Genomic DNA, 19,013 nt, shown 5'->3' on the forward strand with positions numbered 1-19,013 from the left:
CACACAAGGGCAATCTCCTGTGTCAGACTGAACTCAGTTACACTGAATTAAAACTACTATGTTTGACATGATAACATGGCTAGTGGAAAGAAAATCCTCTATCTTGATTTTATAATGCCCTACAGACGTGCTTTGCTCTGTCCCTAAGTACCCAGAACACTCGAGTTCTAGTTAATGATCAGGATTGCTGGGTGCTGTATTAACATAAAACTCATCTTAATTACACTAATTAGATCTGCCATAGAAAGAATTGTGAGAAATGAAAGACTCTGTCCACTTTAGCCTCTAAATCTCAATTAACACAAAGTATTTGCTGTGTTTGGGAGCCAAGACTGACATACCCATAGCTGCAAACTCCAGAGGGAATCTTCATTTACATTCTGATGGGGAGCTGAGCACATTACGCTGTTTAATCCTCACTTTGAAAGACAGGTATACAAGCATCACACATTGACAGACAGGGAAATGGCAATTCAGGGAAGCTCTTGAACTGCTACAGGACAACCACACTCATACACCACAAGAATTTCACTCCTTATTCCTAATCTTGTACTTCGACTTTTTTTTTTTTTTTTAAGTGCATACATACATTTATATATTAATAAAAACAATCCTTGCTGCTCTAATCTAATAAAAGAGAGTTCCTTTCTCCATGTCTGGGGCTCTTTCATGCATAGAAAGTGGTAGAATTACTCTGCTTAACTCCCGGTACTAATCTGACTTTTCCAGAAGGAGCAAAGATAAAGACAAAGTAACAGCTTCATGAAATACAGCTCTTTTCTTCTCCGGAGCCTGACAGTCACTTCCAAAAGCAGATTGTCATGACAACAAACAACCTGGAGGCAATCCAGCCAATTAATCTGCAGAGGAAGCAGCCATACCAACCTTGGAAAAGAACACTGCTGCTTTAAACTTCAGATGCCAAAAAAAGAAAAACCCAACAAAAAACCTTACCACATGCATTAATCTTACTAAGCTGCCTTAGGCCTGTAGTGAAAAACAATTCACCCCTCAACACAGCAGCACTACTGCAGCAGCAGTACAGAGCACTAGACCCTCAAAAGGTCCCTTTTCCTCTCCTTCCCCAAGACAACCACAACACCAGAACAGGCCAGCTCCCTCTCTGGGGCTCCATCCAGGCAGATTTATGCTCCCACGACGTGACATAGCCCTGGCAAGTAAGAGGATGACCCGTTCAGCTTTTACATCTTGAGCCAAAGGATAGAGCTCATAGGTTAAGCAGAGAAACCACACAGAACACATCATCACATACCATTGCTGTAAACTCTTTTTTGTTGACATTGCTGATGCTTGTTTTCCCTCTTCCCTTGTGAGTTGTCCAGAATACTTATCGACATGTTGAGCTCAGAATTACTTTCTAATTCATGAAGGGCTAAATCATCAGTACAGCTAAATATTGAAGTCATTCTTCTTCAATTTCTCAGATTTCATCTTCTTTCACACCATCCTTTATCTCTCCCTCTTCATGTGCCCTGTTCTCTACAGGCACAAGCACACTGCAATTTCCCAGCAAACATCCAACCAGACTTCCATTTTTTTCCTTCTCTGGTGTCTCAGTAGCAACTTGGACATGAAAAGGTTTAGCAGCTGATGCCTGACACACATCACCTGTCAACCTCAAGTCATTCATTTTATAAAATACCATGGCATTAAGTTACAAAAAGCACGTGAGAAATGCTGCACGTAGTTAAAAAGAAGTTGAAATAAAAAAAAATATGACAGAGTTGGTGTTTTAGAAGTCTTATAAGGCTCATACACAGTTTTCAAACAATAATAAAATTCCTTCCCCGACTTCACATTGTTCTCTTAATACTGACACAGGGAAGGCTCAGAATATATTCTTTCACTGTAAACTTGTCACACAATGAAGCACACCCTGCAGAAAGTAATAGTGCAAAGAGGACCTAAAGCTTTAAGCCTGCCCAGACTTAAGTCACCTGGCAAATGGACAGAACACCAAACTTCCTCAAATTGAAACTTAATTACTGATCTCTCTGGGTTCACATCATATCTCTTGGAAGTCGCTAAACAGATTCCCAGCAACTTCAGCTAGCACTGGACCACAGACCACAAGCAAAAGTGAATTTATTAATTTAAAGGCAATACCAATCTTCTGAGCACTGATACTGAAATGCACACACACACAACATGTTTCACACTCATTAACTGCAGGATTTGAGAAACCACAGCTCTAGTCTACACAGGACAAGAGAAACATATTGTCTATGTCTGTTACACATTAACTGAAGTTGGCATAATGCTGCTTTACAGAAAAAAAACAAACCAACTACTCTTACCTTGAGGACTTTCACAGCTTTCTTCATCACTGTTGTCTTGGCAGTTATTTTGACTATCGCACACAAAGCTTTTATCAATGCAAAGACCATTTTTACAGTGGAACCGGGCAGTAGAGCAAAGCAAGGGATTGGCTGCTGTGAAGAGAAAGTGAGATCTTTCATTAAATATTCTCTTACTCAGGCAGTGAAATAGCTTTTAGGTAATTAACATCAACAGGTCACAACTCTACAGCTGGTCACTTCCCTGAATATGTGGGAGTAACTTGGCAATCAAACATACCTTGCCTCATTAAGTAGAGAGAGATTATATTTCTAAATCATGCAAGATTCACTAGAATTAGCAGAGATTTAGTCTACCCTCAGTTGTAGTAATCTTTCTGTTTTCTTTCATGAGAGCTCTCATCACAGTAGCTGCTAGGTGCTCAGCTTTTGCCCACCTCAAAGACACATGAAAGGTAGCACTGCCTACTGCTTCCCATTATGACAAAGTCAGTTTAGCTCAAGTTTTATAAGCCAACAATCCAAGCTCACACCTGTTTTATTTACCTCCAGTTCTGCTTCTTCCACCTTGCTGAACCCCACACATTTTTAATTGATACTTTGGAAACACTGGCATTTATCAAATTCTCAATGTTTGAACTTGAAATTCATTTTTACAGTTAAAGTGCACCCAGAAAATCCTTCCACAAAGTAAGGCCCTGTGAGTTAGGTGAATGCATACTCAGCAAAAGCAGAACAGAATTTAAGCAGACTCATCTGGGGAGAGCAGTCTTCACACTCATTCTAAATCTAGCATCTTACAGCATATTCGCTGCTACATATAGTCTCATTAAAAAGCCTCAAGCAGCACAGTTTTCTCCATTTCTAAGATATTACATCACAGACTCAATGTGCCTCACAGCTAAGGAAAATTCCTTGATATTTATCTTATTTTCCTCATTCCCAATTTCATCCCTCTACTCGTAGTTATACCTCAGCATACATAACTACATAATCCCCCCCCTTGAACAATGTTTGCACCCTTCACATACAGCCTTATCTTCCTACACAGTCATGCCTTAGCTGAGATATGCGTAATTTATATCTTCCCATGAATCAATCTCTCTGTCCGTTAATAATTTTTGTCACTCTTCTCTGAACTCCCGCCAATTTTTGGTAATGAGGTGACTGAAACCGAATGCAGCATTCCAATGGAAAATCTTAAAAAGCTGTTTAGATGCCTTGTCTGCTTCAAAGTGATTCTCTGCCACAATAACAAAGAGGATTACAGTTCCCAAATACTAACTGGCTTCCTATTGTTTTATTCTTTAAAGTAAGCGCTGCCCTTAAAGAGTCTTTCAAAAAACAAAAAAGGAATTTTAAACTTTTCTGTGAGTAGAATCTGCAGTATACCAGTAAACATAACAAATACTCCTTACATCTGGGCTATTCCTTCAGTTCCCTGAAAGCACACTTATTAAAAACATATAAAATCTCTTTTGGTCTGGAACTGCTGCATACTTGCAGAGCACGTCGATTTTGCAGGTCACTTTAGGACCTACAGAAGTGTTTCTCTACATAAGCAAAGCTGTGACTAGACACTTGGATGTGCTGGAAAACATCGTGTGTGTACTTCAATAGCACAGAGGAAAAGGAAGATCAGTAATCTATTATCAACTCTAAAGCTTTGTTGGAATTGCACGCCACAAGAAGCGCATGGGAAATTAAGGAATTTGTTAACTATCTCACACATGGTGTGTTTTAAGTGAAACTTGCCATTTGTCAGTCCACTACCTCAACGATACACAAAGAAAATTGATTAAAACCTCTTTCTAGTCCATTTGTTTAAGCAAAACTCAAAGACCATAAAACTATTTCTTAGCCTTCAATCTTCTTTCACTAAGTTTATCCTCTGCAGAGGTGCTATCACCCTGCCACAGCTATCCCAAGGAGCAGAAGGAGTCTCTCGACCAACAACAGATGGCACCTTTAAGGGATGTTCATGCTGCCACAGAGACCTCAACATGTGTGGGAGGCACACAAACAAGAAAGGCAAGCTGTCCTAGAAGCAGACAGTGATAGATCTCTGTAAAGACCTTCCCTTTTGTTATCTTTGAAAACTGGTGTCTGTTGTCCTCCTCCTGACCTTTAAATGACATTAAAAGGAAAAGCCCAGCCTGCTCTAACAAGAGAAGGAGCCACTACTTGCTGCAGGCTTCCGCCTACAGACCCACTAAACATCAGGGCTTTTATCAGCTCCTGATAATAGCAGCAGGGCTGCTGGATCGAACATAACCTTTCCTTACCGCTAGATAAATCCCTCCTAGACTTACAGATGCAAACAGATCTCTGCAGCCACGCAACAGGGTTTTAGCCCATGTCAAGTCATACTTCAAATGACATCTCCACTGTGCCTTTGCTGCAAAATGCTGAACAGCTCAGGGGCTCAAACTCCTACGTTGGCAGGCACTTCTGACTTTGAGAACCTGCTTCTCCTTTAAAGATCCTGTTTCACCTAAATAACTCTTTCCTGGCTTTTTTTTTGTTGTTTGAGAACACATATAAACAGAGAAGCCTAAACGTGCTGACGAGCAACGAATCTTCTTCAGAGACCAGAAATAAGCAGATTAATAAATTTTAAGTCTCATTTGTAATATCTGACAAATGCTTATTACACTGAAATACAGAGAACTCGTTCAAAGCAAACATGCAGCTCGTCTAACTTCAAAATTACAAACAAGTCTTAATAAAACACACAGGCATTATATATAAAACAAAATTGAGCTGGACCTTATTAAAAAGTCATTGTCATTGACTGAATCGCTAAATATATTTGTATTTTCTAAACAGGGACAGTTTTTGTGATGTAAATGTCACACGTGATTCTCTCTGACAGCAGTAAGAGGAAAAATTTTAAGAGCAATGCTGACCAACCAGCAGAACAGGTGGTAGCAATGACTGGCCCAGAAATGGCACATCTTAGAATCAGAAGAACTCCACTGAAGAAATCAACTGTGTAGCTTGGTGATACATAAATAAATGCAGTGATGAGGAAAAGATGGAGAACATGCTAATGAAAAGGATGCAGTGTTCGTGTATGTGTGAGTGAAAACTGGACACAACCAAGACTGAGATGAAAGTAGGTAAAACCTCGCCTGCCTTAGATAGGCCATCCCAACATTTTGAAATGCAGTGGCTTGCAAAGAAGTTGGATGTCACTCTATCACCACTCTTGAACCACTTGTTGTAGAGACTGCTCTTTTGCAGAACTCTCAGCTGAGCTACTGAACCATCATGAAAACACGCCCTATAACAAGTTGTAGGAGGCAGTGCCTGCAGCCAACAACACTAAGGTTGAAGAGACTTCTCTGAAAGGGCTACTAATGTTTACATTTCCTGTAGTGGCAGGTTTTTCTGTTATTAACATTATCAACACTTGATGCTACTGAGAAATTCCCTCAAATTAAAAAAAAAGAAAAAGGCACACATCATCTAGGTTATCTAACTTAAACTAAAGACTAACTAGTGCTTCCCATCTATGATTAGCTGAAAGAAAACAAAATGCCATCACTAGGAAACAGACAAGTACTTACTGCAGTTTTCCTCATCGCTGCCATCAGGACAGTCCTCAAAGCCATTGCACCTGAAGCGGCCAATGATGCAGTGAATTCCACTGGCACAGGGGAAGAAGGTGGCACCACACTTGGACTTGGCTTTTGCTGAGAGAAGAAACACACAGAAGATTGCAAACATTAGGGAAATGTCTTAGAAAGGTTAAAGACACTTCAGTAGCTGTACATGTTGCGATGGGAAGCCTGGAAGTGAAGAATTCAAGCTGGATAGGGATAATGAACATGGCAGGTTTGGAGAATACGGGATCTGGAGACCAAAGTGGGCAAAGACAGTGTACAAAGAGTGAGAAAACACCTGGAGAGGGAAAAGGGGAATACAGAGATATGAAGTGAGTTAGTGCCTTTGTGAGAATAGGAAACAAAGGAGATCTTCATTAACGTATTTTTAACGCTGCAAAAGTCAAATTCAGAAAAGAAAATGCTATAACGAATAGTTCCTCTAGTTAGCACAATTTATATGAAATTAGGTGCAGAAGAAACATGAATTGCATCTCTTACTATACAACTCTCCATCATACGGCTTTCATTATAAAACTCCTCAGGACATAAACCACATCTATTTCATAGCACTTGCACAGCCATTCATAACACTAAATACTAACAATAACATCAAAATGTGGTTAAGAAGCGATTATAGAATCTCATTTGATCCCAAGTACTTCATTTTTATTTTTATTTTTTTACTTCACTGAACAGCAATTCTTCGTGGCAGGGAGAACGCTGCCCTCAGCTAGAGTAATGCAGATGCTTCCACTACATTGCTCAAGGCAAGTACCAATTCAGTCTTGTGCTATCGTCAGCCTAGAATAAATTTAGCTGTTTGTTTTTTCCTTTTATTTATTTATTTTCTTTTCAGATTAGCATGACTTCATTTTCTGCAATGCATCACGGACTAGGAAGTCCCCTGGAAACAAAAGTATGGCTGAGTGCAGGGAAGTGAGTGTGGATCACTGCCAACACACCATAATGCCACCTGTGGACCACTCACAGGACAACAACAGAAAAGAAGCCAGCCCTCTAACATAAGGACTTCGGAGTAAACTTCTCCTCCTCTCCTTACTTCCATGCCAAACACAGAAGATGCGTTTACAGCTCCTGGGTTTTAAGATGTTGACAGATCTGGATATCACAGCAGCAGGCAGTCTTTCTGTGTGCCATATGGATTGATACATCAACATGGGCAGTTCTATGAGGCCAGGACAAAGTCAGGGACAACAGAGGAAATATAGGAAAGAATATACACCAAACAGAGACAAGCAACATCAGCATTGATGTGGAAGAGATCCTCTTTCCCAGGGTTAAAAACAAAACACAGCTGTAGCAAAGCCACGTTCCATCACTCAGCAAAGAGCATATAAGCATCCTCAAACCACAGCAACAGTAACGCCTGCTTGATTTAGTGTCTTCCCAAAGCAAATTCCTTCAAGTTCCTCCCTGCATTTTTTAATTGTTATTTATTTTTATTATACCAGTAGTTTTCATTTAAGTAGGATGTATCACTGATGTATTTACCTGCCGCATTTTCTGAAGAGAATCCAAGGTTCACTTGGAAAGAAAAGGTGAACCGTTACCTCGTAGAAGAGCAAGTGATAAATTACCCTGAAGTAGTTGCTGTGCTCAACAACACCAGCAATGCCAAACCCACAGCCAAGGCACCTGAGACCCTTAATTCTTTACACAATTTCTAAGATAAACTTCTGTGCTGGAGTTTTCAGGCAGCAGACTGATTTCAGCTAAACAATTCAGTAACCACAAGGTCTGAGCCAGTGCCATACCCCAAGTCTTTAAACAAAAGCATGAAAACAAACGCTTCAAAAACAAACGCCAGATCTGTCACCAAAGCAAGAAGTCCATATTAGCATCTGACACGCCAGCCAGCCAAACTGCTGCTGAGGAAGCGTGGTCATAACACTTAGACAAAGAGATGCCCAAGTCTTCATACTTCCCTGGGTTTGTTTGACCTAGAGAGAAACTGAGGGGAGGCCTCATGGTGGCTGCAGCTCTTCAGAGCAGATGGGCAGCGCTGAGCTCTCCTCTCTGTGATAGTGAAAGACTGAGAGAATGACATGGAGCTATGTCCAGGAGAGTCAGGTTAGGAAAAGGTTCTTCACAGAGGCTGCAACAGGCTCCCCAGGGCAGTGGTCACAGCCCCGGCTGTGAAGAAGACTTTGGACAATACTCTCAGACAAAGAGTTTGAACTCTGGGTGGTCCTGGCAGGAGCCAGGAGCTGGACTCAATGACCCTTGTGGGTCCCTTCCCACTCAGGATCTTCTACGGTCTGTGATTTGGAGTCTGCATTTGGAGACTCTGAAGTTTCCAGCCAACCATTCAAACACTGTTTGTCATTGCTAAAAATTACTCAGATTAAGGCTTCAGAATTATTTCCTTCTAAAATTTCTAATATGGATAGTCTCTTAGCACAGCCTTACTTCTCCAGAGAGACTTCATTCAGACCACAAATCGTGAAAACTGGAGCTTGTGGCACTTTGAATGGCGCAAGACTCTGAACTTTTCCAACCACAGCTCCAAGTGGTGGCAAATGTGGCAGCAGCTCAGTTTCAGGAATGACCAAGTCACTCCTCAGCTACTGCAGCTCTCCTGGTCCAGAAGACAAGATGGCCAAAAGCATCTGAGCTACCACAGTCAAATCATACGCAGTATTTAATGCTTCCTGGCATTTGGAAGAAAAAGGAGCTAGACCACAAGAAAGTCAAATTTCTGGAAAATGCTTTCTTTAGTTTGCCCAAAGCATCCTGATACTCCATCAATAAGAAGGAGAAACCATTAGGGACAATGATTTAATGCAAGCAGTGCTTGGACAACTAGTTCAGTCCAATATTTTCTTCTTAGATCTTCTCCTACCTCCTCCTCCTCTTGAAACAGCAGCCAGGGAAGATTTATAGATTTCCTTTTTTAATTTTTTTAAAATTTTTCCTTTTTTTATTTACTCTTGAAGGAAGGAAATAACAGCAAACAAAACCCAAACGCAGTTCTGCATACTTGCAACAGGTGTAACAACACATACATCAACCAATCCCAACGCAAATTCACATTCACAGTAGATAGCCTGTAAAGATAAATGAGTGTTTCAAATCCCACAGTGACTCGCTATCCACACAGCTAGCAGTTTAGTAGGCACAAACCTCACTTCCCAACAGAACTCTACTTTCCAAGCTCCAATTCCAAATACAAAATGCATTTCTCACATGCTGTGAATAAACACAGGAAAAATGATGAATTAATAGTAGCTTAATCCAAGCCAAATACCCTGATTCTTGAGACCCTCACTAGGGAATTTCTGCTTCCAATTTGACATCCTTGCTGCCCCTTGGCAAAGTTTTCCTGAGGTTTTCAGGAAGAGCTGCTTAATCATTTCTCACAAAGTGTCTATGGAAAACACAATCACGTCTTCCTCAGCAAAAATGCACCTTCCCATTCTGCAGTGATCACTGGAAATACCCTTAGTGTGATGAGCCTATCCATATTCTTCAGGTCCTCGGCACTCTCACAAGTAACAGATACATCTACCAGGTTCATGACTGTCTGAAGTAGATTCAAGCCATTTGCCACACTATTCGCAACACTTCTGCAATTCCTACTCCTGTTATATGACTGCTATGAAAAAGGCTTTACTCTTCTTTGTGCATCACTGTGTCTCCAGTTGCACAGGCCTTAAGTTTCCAGGCAGATCTGTACATGAAAAGTCTTCCATTTATTTAACAGCAGTTGCCTATTTGGCTCCTTCAGTCTTGATAAGCCCTCAAGGACATCGTCTTTACAATCTGTCCTTCTGTCACGCTTGGCTGAAATGGGGCTCAGGATAATAAAAAATTACTTGGATATCGGGAGGTGGCTGAAGAGCAGTGAAAAAGGAAACAGACACCTGTGGATCATCTGAGCTTATTTAGCCTTGCTTTAACCAGCCAAGGGAAAGGGATGGGAAAAGCTGGTTATTTTTAAAGGAATTGGCAAATCCTCCCAGGACTACAAAACCTAAACAACTGAGAGAACATGCAGTGGGTGGAAGGGGAAGGACTAAAGGCCACACTCGGAAAACAGCAAAAAATCACACAATTTACCAAACTGTGTCTAAAGAAATATTACCCAAATAGCAGATCCAGTCTGGATTCAGATGGCAAATCAATTGCAGAACTACAGCAAGTACCTAAACACCCCAGCCAACATTCAACCAATTTGCGAACCTGTAGTGGAAAAGCACAGATTAATTGCATTCCTGCTCCTCAGCCGTTACCTAGTCATGGCAGAAGAAACCATAGAATCACAGAACTGCAGGGGTTGGAAGGGATCTCGAGAGATCAAGTCCAACCCCCTTGCTAAGCTAAAGCAGATTTCCTACAACAGGTCACACAGGTTGGCATCCAGATGGTTCCTGAATATCTTCTTAGAAGGAGACTCCACAACCTCTCTGGGCAACCTGTTCCAGCGCACCATCACTCCTACCATGAAGAAGTTCTTCCACATACCAGTAGGATACTTCTCGTGTTCAAGTTTTAGGCCACTGTTCCTTGCCCTATTGCTATGCACCGACAAGAAGAGCCTGGCCTCATCCATTTGTCTCCCACTTCCCTTTAGATATTTATAATTATTAATCAGATCCCCTCTCAGTCTTCTCCCCACGCTGAACAGACGCAGGTTACTCAACCTGTCCTGATATGGAAGATGCTCCAGACCCTTTATCATCTTTATGGTCCTCTGCTAGACTCCTTCTAGGAGATCCCTGTCTTTTTTGAACTGGGGAGCCCAGAACTAGATACAGTATTCTAGATGTGGCCTCACTAGGGCAGAGTAGAGGTGGAAGATCACCTCCCTCAATCTGCTAGCCACACTCTTTTTAATATGCCCCAAATCCAGGAATTAAGCATTATCATGAACATGTATTTACACTGAAAAAATGGAATTCCTGTGGTATTTAGACAAAAAGATAGCAATAAATGACCACACACAGCATCAATCTCTTCTGGCTTTTCTAACCGTGGGAAGGAACTCTGCTCTTCACTACAAAGCTCTTCACTTGAAATTCAAATCCAAAGAACAGAGCTAAGATGCTCACAGAGAACTGCTGGCTACAGTATAAACTTGCCAAACATTACCCCCAGACTCATTTGCTTAAGTTCAAGTGAACTATTTTGTCAGTTATGCATGCAAGTATGTGAACTTACTCCTTATGCTATGCAGAAATCAATTCTCTCACTCCCTTTTTTTAAGGATCTTAAAAAAAAAAAATAAAAAATAGTAACTTCCAGTCAGGACCAGCTGTACTTTCCACAGATATAACATTTTGCAGGAACAGCTCTACAGTATTAATAGAAAAACATTTTACTATCTTTAGGGCATAAAGTGTGAAACAGAAGTATTTTTCAAGAATTATAATCTGTTTCATTACTTCTCAGCAATAAGAACAGTAGGGAAAAAAAAAGATCTAGCATATACTATAAAAAAATCACATACTGTACATACATATATACTTTTATAAAAGCAATTCTGACATGTCTGACTTCACTACAAGATCTTTGAACATGTCCAGAAGGTTACACCAAATCTTCTTCAGTTATGGGCTAGCATTTTGTTTTCATGCAATAGTCTGCTCTGCCAGTTCTCTAGCTGAAGACAAAAGCATCTAACCTAGTGAGTTTTTAAGTGGGAAGAGAAGGCACTTTAGAGGTAGAGTACTGTGGAAAAAGTAACCTTTACTTGTCGTCAAAGACTAAAGTTATCTTTCTTCAGTGGTCTAGAAGTCTAAATAACCATCTACAAAATTGTCAGAAAGTAGATGCGATGCTAGAAGAAAGTATAGGCAAAAACTGATTTGCACTGCATGCTGTCATTGTCTGCATGCAACGGTTAAACCTGTCCCAGTTCCAGGCTCTCCTGTCTGGCTGTGTAGTGACATCCATCTAGAGGAGACTATCAATAGGATTAAATAATTAGCACCATAACCCTCTTGATCTCCTTGCATAAAAAGCCATCAAACGCTAGTGGATATTGCATTTGTCCTTACTCATGTGTAAATTTCTGTAATTGAGCTTCAAATGAGATCTTCACCATGGTCACTTCATTATAAACTGTATTACAGCTACTCTAAGTATTTGGTTGCTTAATCATGAATGAAAACAAGAGTTAATTCTAGTTAGATAGTCCAAATTTGTGAGCCATTGGAGTAAGTGACGAAAAGATTAACAGCTGGTTTTCAGCATCTTCTCAGTTAATGCAGATGCTGATTTCATGCACTGTTTAATGTTCAGTTCTGTTTAAAAATTCTGATGTTTGTCACCTATCTAAGAAATCTGACACAAACTTTACTTGAGCTGGTCTTCCAGTGGCTCTGCTGGCCAAAAGGCATTCCAAACTATTTTTATAACCCCGAGAGCAGGACATTCAAACAGCAGCTAAAAAGCCATTTGCCATAGATGGATGATTGTACCTTCTCAGCTCAGTTTCTATATAGTAATTACAAGCTGAAATATGTCTCTGTACCTTGCCCCCCTTACTCTGCATGAATGCCAGCAAAACCTCAACATTCAATTGCTTAGTAGCTGTGTCAGTGGATGCACACCAGAACTCAGCCAGCAAGACACTTAAGCAGCAACTTTCTATCTTTGCTTCACTTCTCACGAGTGCTGCAAAACAGGCTAATTAACCTTGGGATTATCTTACCTACAATTAGCTCTGCAAACGTTTTGCTTCAGTGAAAAATTAAGGTCTCCTAAACAGTAACAATTTTATGGCACAGCCAGTTTCACATTGGGAACGTGTTACAGATTGAAAGAACGAGGTTTGCTTTCAGCTTTCACAGATCTGCTAACGTCTCACAAGTCAGATCACAGCATTACAAACTCCACTTCTGGAAGATGGACAACACAGACCTAATCAGTAAACCATGAAGGGCCTTGTAGGCCTTCAGAGCACTGCCACTGTGCAACAGACAGCCGTGAGTGAGCAGGCCCTGGAATGGACTGCATTTGTGGTTTTGATCACTGTGGCTTTGACCTGCTGGGAGAGCTTGATTCCTGAGAGTCCTTCCAGCTCAAAGACCCTTGAAAGTAAAAGAACACTGCAGCCAAACTACAGCATGATTAACAAAAGCTTCAGCTCTTAAGCCTGTGTGCTAAACAACACAGTGGAAGCTAAGCAGTGGCAACACAATAATACTGCTGACTTGCAGGCAAAGATGCAGCAGAACTTAGAATTTGCCTTTGAAGCTAGGTTTGCCTAGGAGCTTGGGTTTCCCTCCTGGAACTTCAGGAGTTTCTCCCAGGTTCATACAAATCTGGAGGTGTAACTGACAGTTATTTGTAGGTGGGGTACTAGAGCATCAAGCAGCAAATACACCAGGATAATCAGGACAAAAGGGAAGCAGCAAGAAAAACAAGGATACTTAAAAGCATTCAATGGTCTCAAGACAGAAATCTTCTTACGGGTTTACATACTTTTATAGAGGAATTCCTAACTTTCTGCTATACATTCTAGTTAAGAAAAAAAATTGTTAATGTCATTAGCCTTTTACACAAATTATTACTGGATTGTAAATAAGAACCAGACCACTGAAGATTGCTTTTGTACAACTTTGTAAGACTATTGTTTACACAACATCTGGCAGTCTGGAAACCTAGTACATGACAACACTGCATTAACATAGCTACACAAAATCTACTTTGACTGCAGATTTTTATTGGTGTGAGCCTTACAGTTTGCAAGCTCTGGTAGAACGTTTCTCTTTTCCTTCATTATGGCCCTGCTATAACATTTTCTCATTCCACGTATTCAAAAAAAAAAAAGTCAAGAAAAGAATTACCTATTTACAGGTTTCATTACAGAATCGTGCATTCCCTACAGGCATTTGGAATGCACTGGACTGAGGTGTAATGTAAAGTAGGAGACCAAGATGGTATTTGCACAACTCCACACTTCTTTTATCAGGAACAAGGAGTTCTGAAGTCACGATGCTTCTGCAGTCATATTATTTATTTTAAATACATAGCTTTTATAGTTATCTTCATGCCTTTAACTTGTTTCTTATGTTATCTACCTTCATATTCAAGAGGGACTGCAAAGCACATTTGCTTGCTACCTCACAAACATAGATCAACACTGCCTGGACTCATTCATTTACAGCAGAGGCTTGTCATCATCTCCAGACTGCACACAGAATGCCTCTAGTTCACAGCCACCTCAGCCTCCAGTCTGTACCATGAGCCATGTCACAGCCACTCCACACCTCCTGAAGTAGTGGATAGAGGCTAGAACTAAAGAGATAAACTCAGCTGTAGTACTTCTGTACAGTGTTAGAATCTTAAGATAAAATCCTCGAGTGGCAAAGTAATTGTCATGCTGGTGTTTTACTTTTGTTAAGTGGCAGGTTACTAAATCACTCACTTGTAAGTATTGATTATTTATCTATCTTTTCCAAAGCATGATGAACTTTGATAAAACACACTTCACAGAAAGGGAAAAGAGCAGAGCCAGCAGATCTGTAAGGAAGCTTTCCCTAGGGCACAAGAACTCTCCATCCCCAGGTATAGCAAGTCATGAAAGGAAGGCATGAGACAAGCATGGCTGAACTGAGACCTGCTGGTCAAACTGGAGAGCAAGAAAATGCACAGGCAGTGGAAGCAGGGGCAGATAACCTGGGTGGACTATAGAGATGCTGCTAGACTCTGCAGGGATGGTATCAGGAAGGTCAAGGTCCAACTGGAACTGGACTTGGCATGAGGTACAAAGAAGGGTAAGAAAGGCTGAAGAAGAGAAGGCTCTGAGGTGAGCTGACAGCAGCTTTGCTATATCTAAAGGGGAGCTACAAGAAAGAAGGGGACAGACTTTAGCAGGTTCTGTTGTGTTAGGACAAGGGAAAATACTTTCAAACTAAAAGAAGGGAGATTTAGATTGGACATAAGGAAGAAGTTTTTCATAATAAGGGTGGTGAGGCACTGAAACAGCTTGTCCAGGGAGGTGGTGGAAGCCCTGTCCTTAGGGGCATTCAAGGTCAGGCAGGACAGGGCAGTCAGCACCTGATCTAGCATAGGCGTCCCTGTTGATTACAGGGGAGTTGGACTAGATGACCTTTGAAAAGTCTCTTCCAATTCAAAAGACTGTATGATTCTATGATATATTAAACAATGCAAAGGCAATAATCTTTACAGATGAGTAAGTTTAGTACTACTTGGAGTCTGGATCTGCTGCTGTATTTCTAGGAGATCTCAGCTGGTTTAAACAATCCCTAGAGCTTACTGATGTTACTTCCGAATTGGGGAGACATATTAACAAAAGGCTGCATCCCACTCATCAGAGCACTGAACTCTGACTGCAGAGCCCTAAAGCCTGGTATTTAAAAGGATAGCAGCCAGAGTTATTTTGTGCCCTTTGTTCCTGTACATGAAAGCCATTCATCAGACTGACTCTGCTGAGTAGCTAAACCCAAGCAAAACAACTGCAGCTGTAATAATTGTACTATGGTAATAAGCAGACATTAAATAGCTTACAGAGATCGCAGAACATGCTGTCTCTACAGGACCTTTCCACTTTGTCTTATAAAGCAGCTGGTAGATCTGGTTACAGTGTAGAAGTCATGAATTCAACTGCTTTCACAGCAAAGTCTAAGGAGAGGTGAAGAAAAACATCTAAATCCAGACTGCCACCAGAAAGATTTGAGTCGAGAACAATGACACTTTATTAGTAGAATCTCTCCCCCTTTAATTTTGTGATTTATGCAGGAAAAATCATAAATATGTAATGTACTTTAAAATAATTCCAGTTCATAATCTTGCTGTAGAAGGCGTCTGAAGAACGCTCCTAATCTCAAGGGCAAACTCTACAAAGCATTTTTAAGCAGTGAGCAGCAATAAATACATAAATAAATCTAAAGACACTCTTCTGAAATACACCCTACATCAGGGAAGAATGAAGGATAAGGAGTCTGACCTCATCTGAGGCTTCCAAGCATGCAACATGGGTTTTATGCTGGCAAAGGCCCTGCTCAATTCTCCACCTTCCTACTGCCCCTGCTGCACCAGGCTCCCACACAAGGGTTTCTCAAATGACAGAGCAACTTCATCAGGTTGGGTATACTTTTTTCTTCCATCACTCTGACATCATTAAGCTTCTAACACCTACAGTTCCTGATATATTACCTCTTTTTTTGTTGAAACTGGATATAATTAAGTCACTCAATATACAACTGAAGTACCAGTTTGAAGACTGAATGAACTTGCCTTTGTTTTGCAAGAGTTTCAGTTTTCCAATTGAAAAGGTTTTAGAGCATGGAAACAGATTCAGCACATACTCTAGAAAAGCCAGGCTGTTAATTTTGGAGAGTGGGTTTTATTTAACATCTTTATGAAAGACATTACATCTTATCCACAACCGTGTGTAATTGTTACGAACACTTCCTGCAGAGACTCCTCTCCTGAACGTGCTGAGCAGTAAAACCTGTTGGAAGTGAACACCAGAGGGAGCAATAAACATTTGTCTCGAAGGTGGTTTTTAAACTGGAGACAGAACAAAAATGTCCAGGAAACCTTGGGGAAACTTAAAAACAATTACAGTGGACTGTATATTCAAACTACAGTACATGGTTTATCCAGTCTAACTACCCACCAGTGCAAGGTCAGTGAGGAACAAGTGCAAGCATGCAGATACAGACATGCATGAATGACACAAGTTTATCTGTTCCATACATCCCACCCCCTCACTCCACCTCCTGACAACAGAAGATTAATAAAACCTTCTGAGACTGTCAGATGTTTATATACAATGCTCTGTGCATTTAGATAGAATACACAGAACCAAAAACATATCCAATACAGAGAAGACAGAGAAAGGAATGTGAAAAAGTAGGGCATTTTCATTAGATACAAACAAACAACTCAAATTCTACAGTGGAAAATCAAGAACATGGTTAAGAGACACACAGGAAAAGAAGAAATAAAGGATTAATATGCCAACACATCAGCAGTGAATAAGTAACTACAGTACTATCCCAAGTATTATGCCACTAGCCTGCCAGAGATTTAAAAACGCTTATAGGAGCAACAGAAGTGTGGCTACAGTCACAAAAACACAAATAGGTCAAGAAAACAATCCTGCTACACACTGCTCAGAAAGTTTCCCCCAAATCCACTTCTTATTTTAGAGGAACTGGACCAAAGAAAAATTCAAGTTTTCTCAGTCCTTCATCTCTGTACTGCAGCATGCAATCTGCCACATCTAGGAGCTGCCAGGCTTATTCATCACCAACAGGTGGACAGCCAGGGCCCTGGCTTCAGCACATGCTCTAAGAGTGCCAGCTCCCTGATGTAGAGCCAGAAAGGCTCCTACCAGATTTACCAGGCACCCAGACTGAACTGTTTTCCCAGACTGTCCTGATGTGAGCTGCAGCCTTCAGGGCTATGAGAGTTACCTTGCTAGGGTAGGGCTCCACAGAAGCTTGGCTGACCACACCATGCTGATTGCAACCCAGAGCTGCGAACATAAAGCCATCCATCCTGACTGCAAGGGGGTCCTGCGAGCACCTGTCTGAAGAGCCAGGTGTTCTGCAATCAGGTGAGAAACTAAGCCGACCCTCAGAGGAAGCTTGCTTGGTTGGTGGCTTCAATGCCTGCAGGGCAATGCTAGTTAAAATTCATTGGTTTCACAATGCACTTCATTTAAAGAAGAAATTCTCCCCCACAGAGGACACTTGCGTATAAAGACTCTAGATGACTAAAGGACAATCAGAACAAGATCTGATGCTGCTGAACTGTTGGTGATAAACCAAGGTTTTTACTACTGCAGCTCCAGATTTTCCTACAGAGGCCAGCTCTTGCTATTCCACGCAGAACAGCATGCTGGGAGCACATTCTTACAAGCACCAATGATGTCCAGTTGCTCAGCCATTCCCCAATACACTGCCTTTATCACTGAATGAAAAACCTTCTTCTCTTTTATATTTGGATTGAAAGGGAAACAGCAGTGACTGGCAGCAGAAATGTGAGATACGTACGCTCCTGCCACAAGAACACACTGCCCCGAGGCTATTCTCACAAAACATTTTTTTTCTAGCCCACAGCCCATGCCCCTGGACTAAAACAGTCAGTCACTGCATTCACTGTGTGCCACTGCTGGCTCATAGCTGAACACACTATCTTGATTTGTAGGAAATAGATCTCAGAAGAGCAATGAGGAAAAATCTAGACCTCTGGGTATTTGGTACCTCTCTGATTCTGGCTGCTGTCATGCCAGGCACTTAGCACGGATGATGTGCCATGCTCTGAATCTGTACCATCTGCTGCTCGTTAGCTGACAAAGGCAGCAACATGCCATCTCTCCACTTGCTGTTGCTCATTAGCTGACAAAAGCCATTTTCAGTGTTCACATTGTTCTTTCTGTAATAATCTAATACAAAGATGTGGAAAAGCACAAAGAAAAGAGAAAACAAAGATGACAGAGTACATTAGGAGCTTATCTAAGAACATTACTGTACTCTTAAATCTCCAGGAGAAAATCCTGCCAGAGGGATGCAGGTCTTGGCCCTAATGCAATATTGCATTAGGTATATAATATATGCAGGTAGGTATAAAGGTCAGTATTAAAGATAATCTGTTTACCTCAAAATGTTTTGAAACATCTTAACGTATTTCTCTTTTGTACTATTTTGGATTTTCTACACCCGCTAACGGACTGAGGATGCAGAGTGGTTAACAGAATGCAGCTTCCATCTTGCTGGGTGCAAGCATCACACACCTCACATGTACATACTCCTGCATAACCAGAACAGGACCCTACACAATCAACAACTGTAAGCTCCCCAGGAAAGTCGTGCTGGTAAAGGATATGCATTTCTCAAGAGGTGCCTCAACCACCATTATAAATCATCTACAGAGCTAAAGACCAGCAGTAGCAGTACTTAGAAGCCCACCAGTGTTCAAAAGCAAACTGCATGACCCATACTTGAGTTCACAGGCTGATTAACAATCCAGCAGATGAGAACCAGCAGAGCCAGAGGGAATGAGCTACAAAAATGTTCTTCGTTTTGGGAGACGCACTGAAGATAGCAAGTTACTTGCACTATTAAGAATGAGAAATACTCAC

General features: G+C 41.1%; 1 protein-coding gene across 4 annotated transcripts in view; it reads right to left on the reverse strand.

Moving 5' to 3' along the window:
- LDLRAD3 (low density lipoprotein receptor class A domain containing 3) overlaps positions 1–19,013 on the reverse strand; it is a 282,869-nt gene that overhangs the window by 220,702 nt on the left and 43,154 nt on the right. For 3 of the 4 annotated variants that reach the window (XR_010623356.1, XM_065754994.1, XM_065754992.1), the window contains exons 3-4: positions 5,891–6,016; positions 2,319–2,453 (exon numbers count right to left, since the gene is read on the reverse strand). Coding sequence is in view for 3 of the 4 variants with exons in the window: in XM_065754994.1 (XP_065611066.1) it covers positions 2,319–2,453; positions 5,891–6,016 (261 nt within the window). In the remaining variant the exon portion in view is untranslated. The remainder of the gene's footprint in view (positions 1–2,318; positions 2,454–5,890; positions 6,017–19,013) is intronic. The other variant, XM_065754993.1, reaches the window with a different exon arrangement.

The sequence above is a fragment of the Cyrtonyx montezumae genome, unplaced genomic scaffold (assembly GCF_038088225.1).
Source record: "Cyrtonyx montezumae isolate F1298 unplaced genomic scaffold, pur_monq_1.0 scaffold_10, whole genome shotgun sequence".
NCBI lineage: Eukaryota > Metazoa > Chordata > Aves > Galliformes > Odontophoridae > Cyrtonyx > Cyrtonyx montezumae.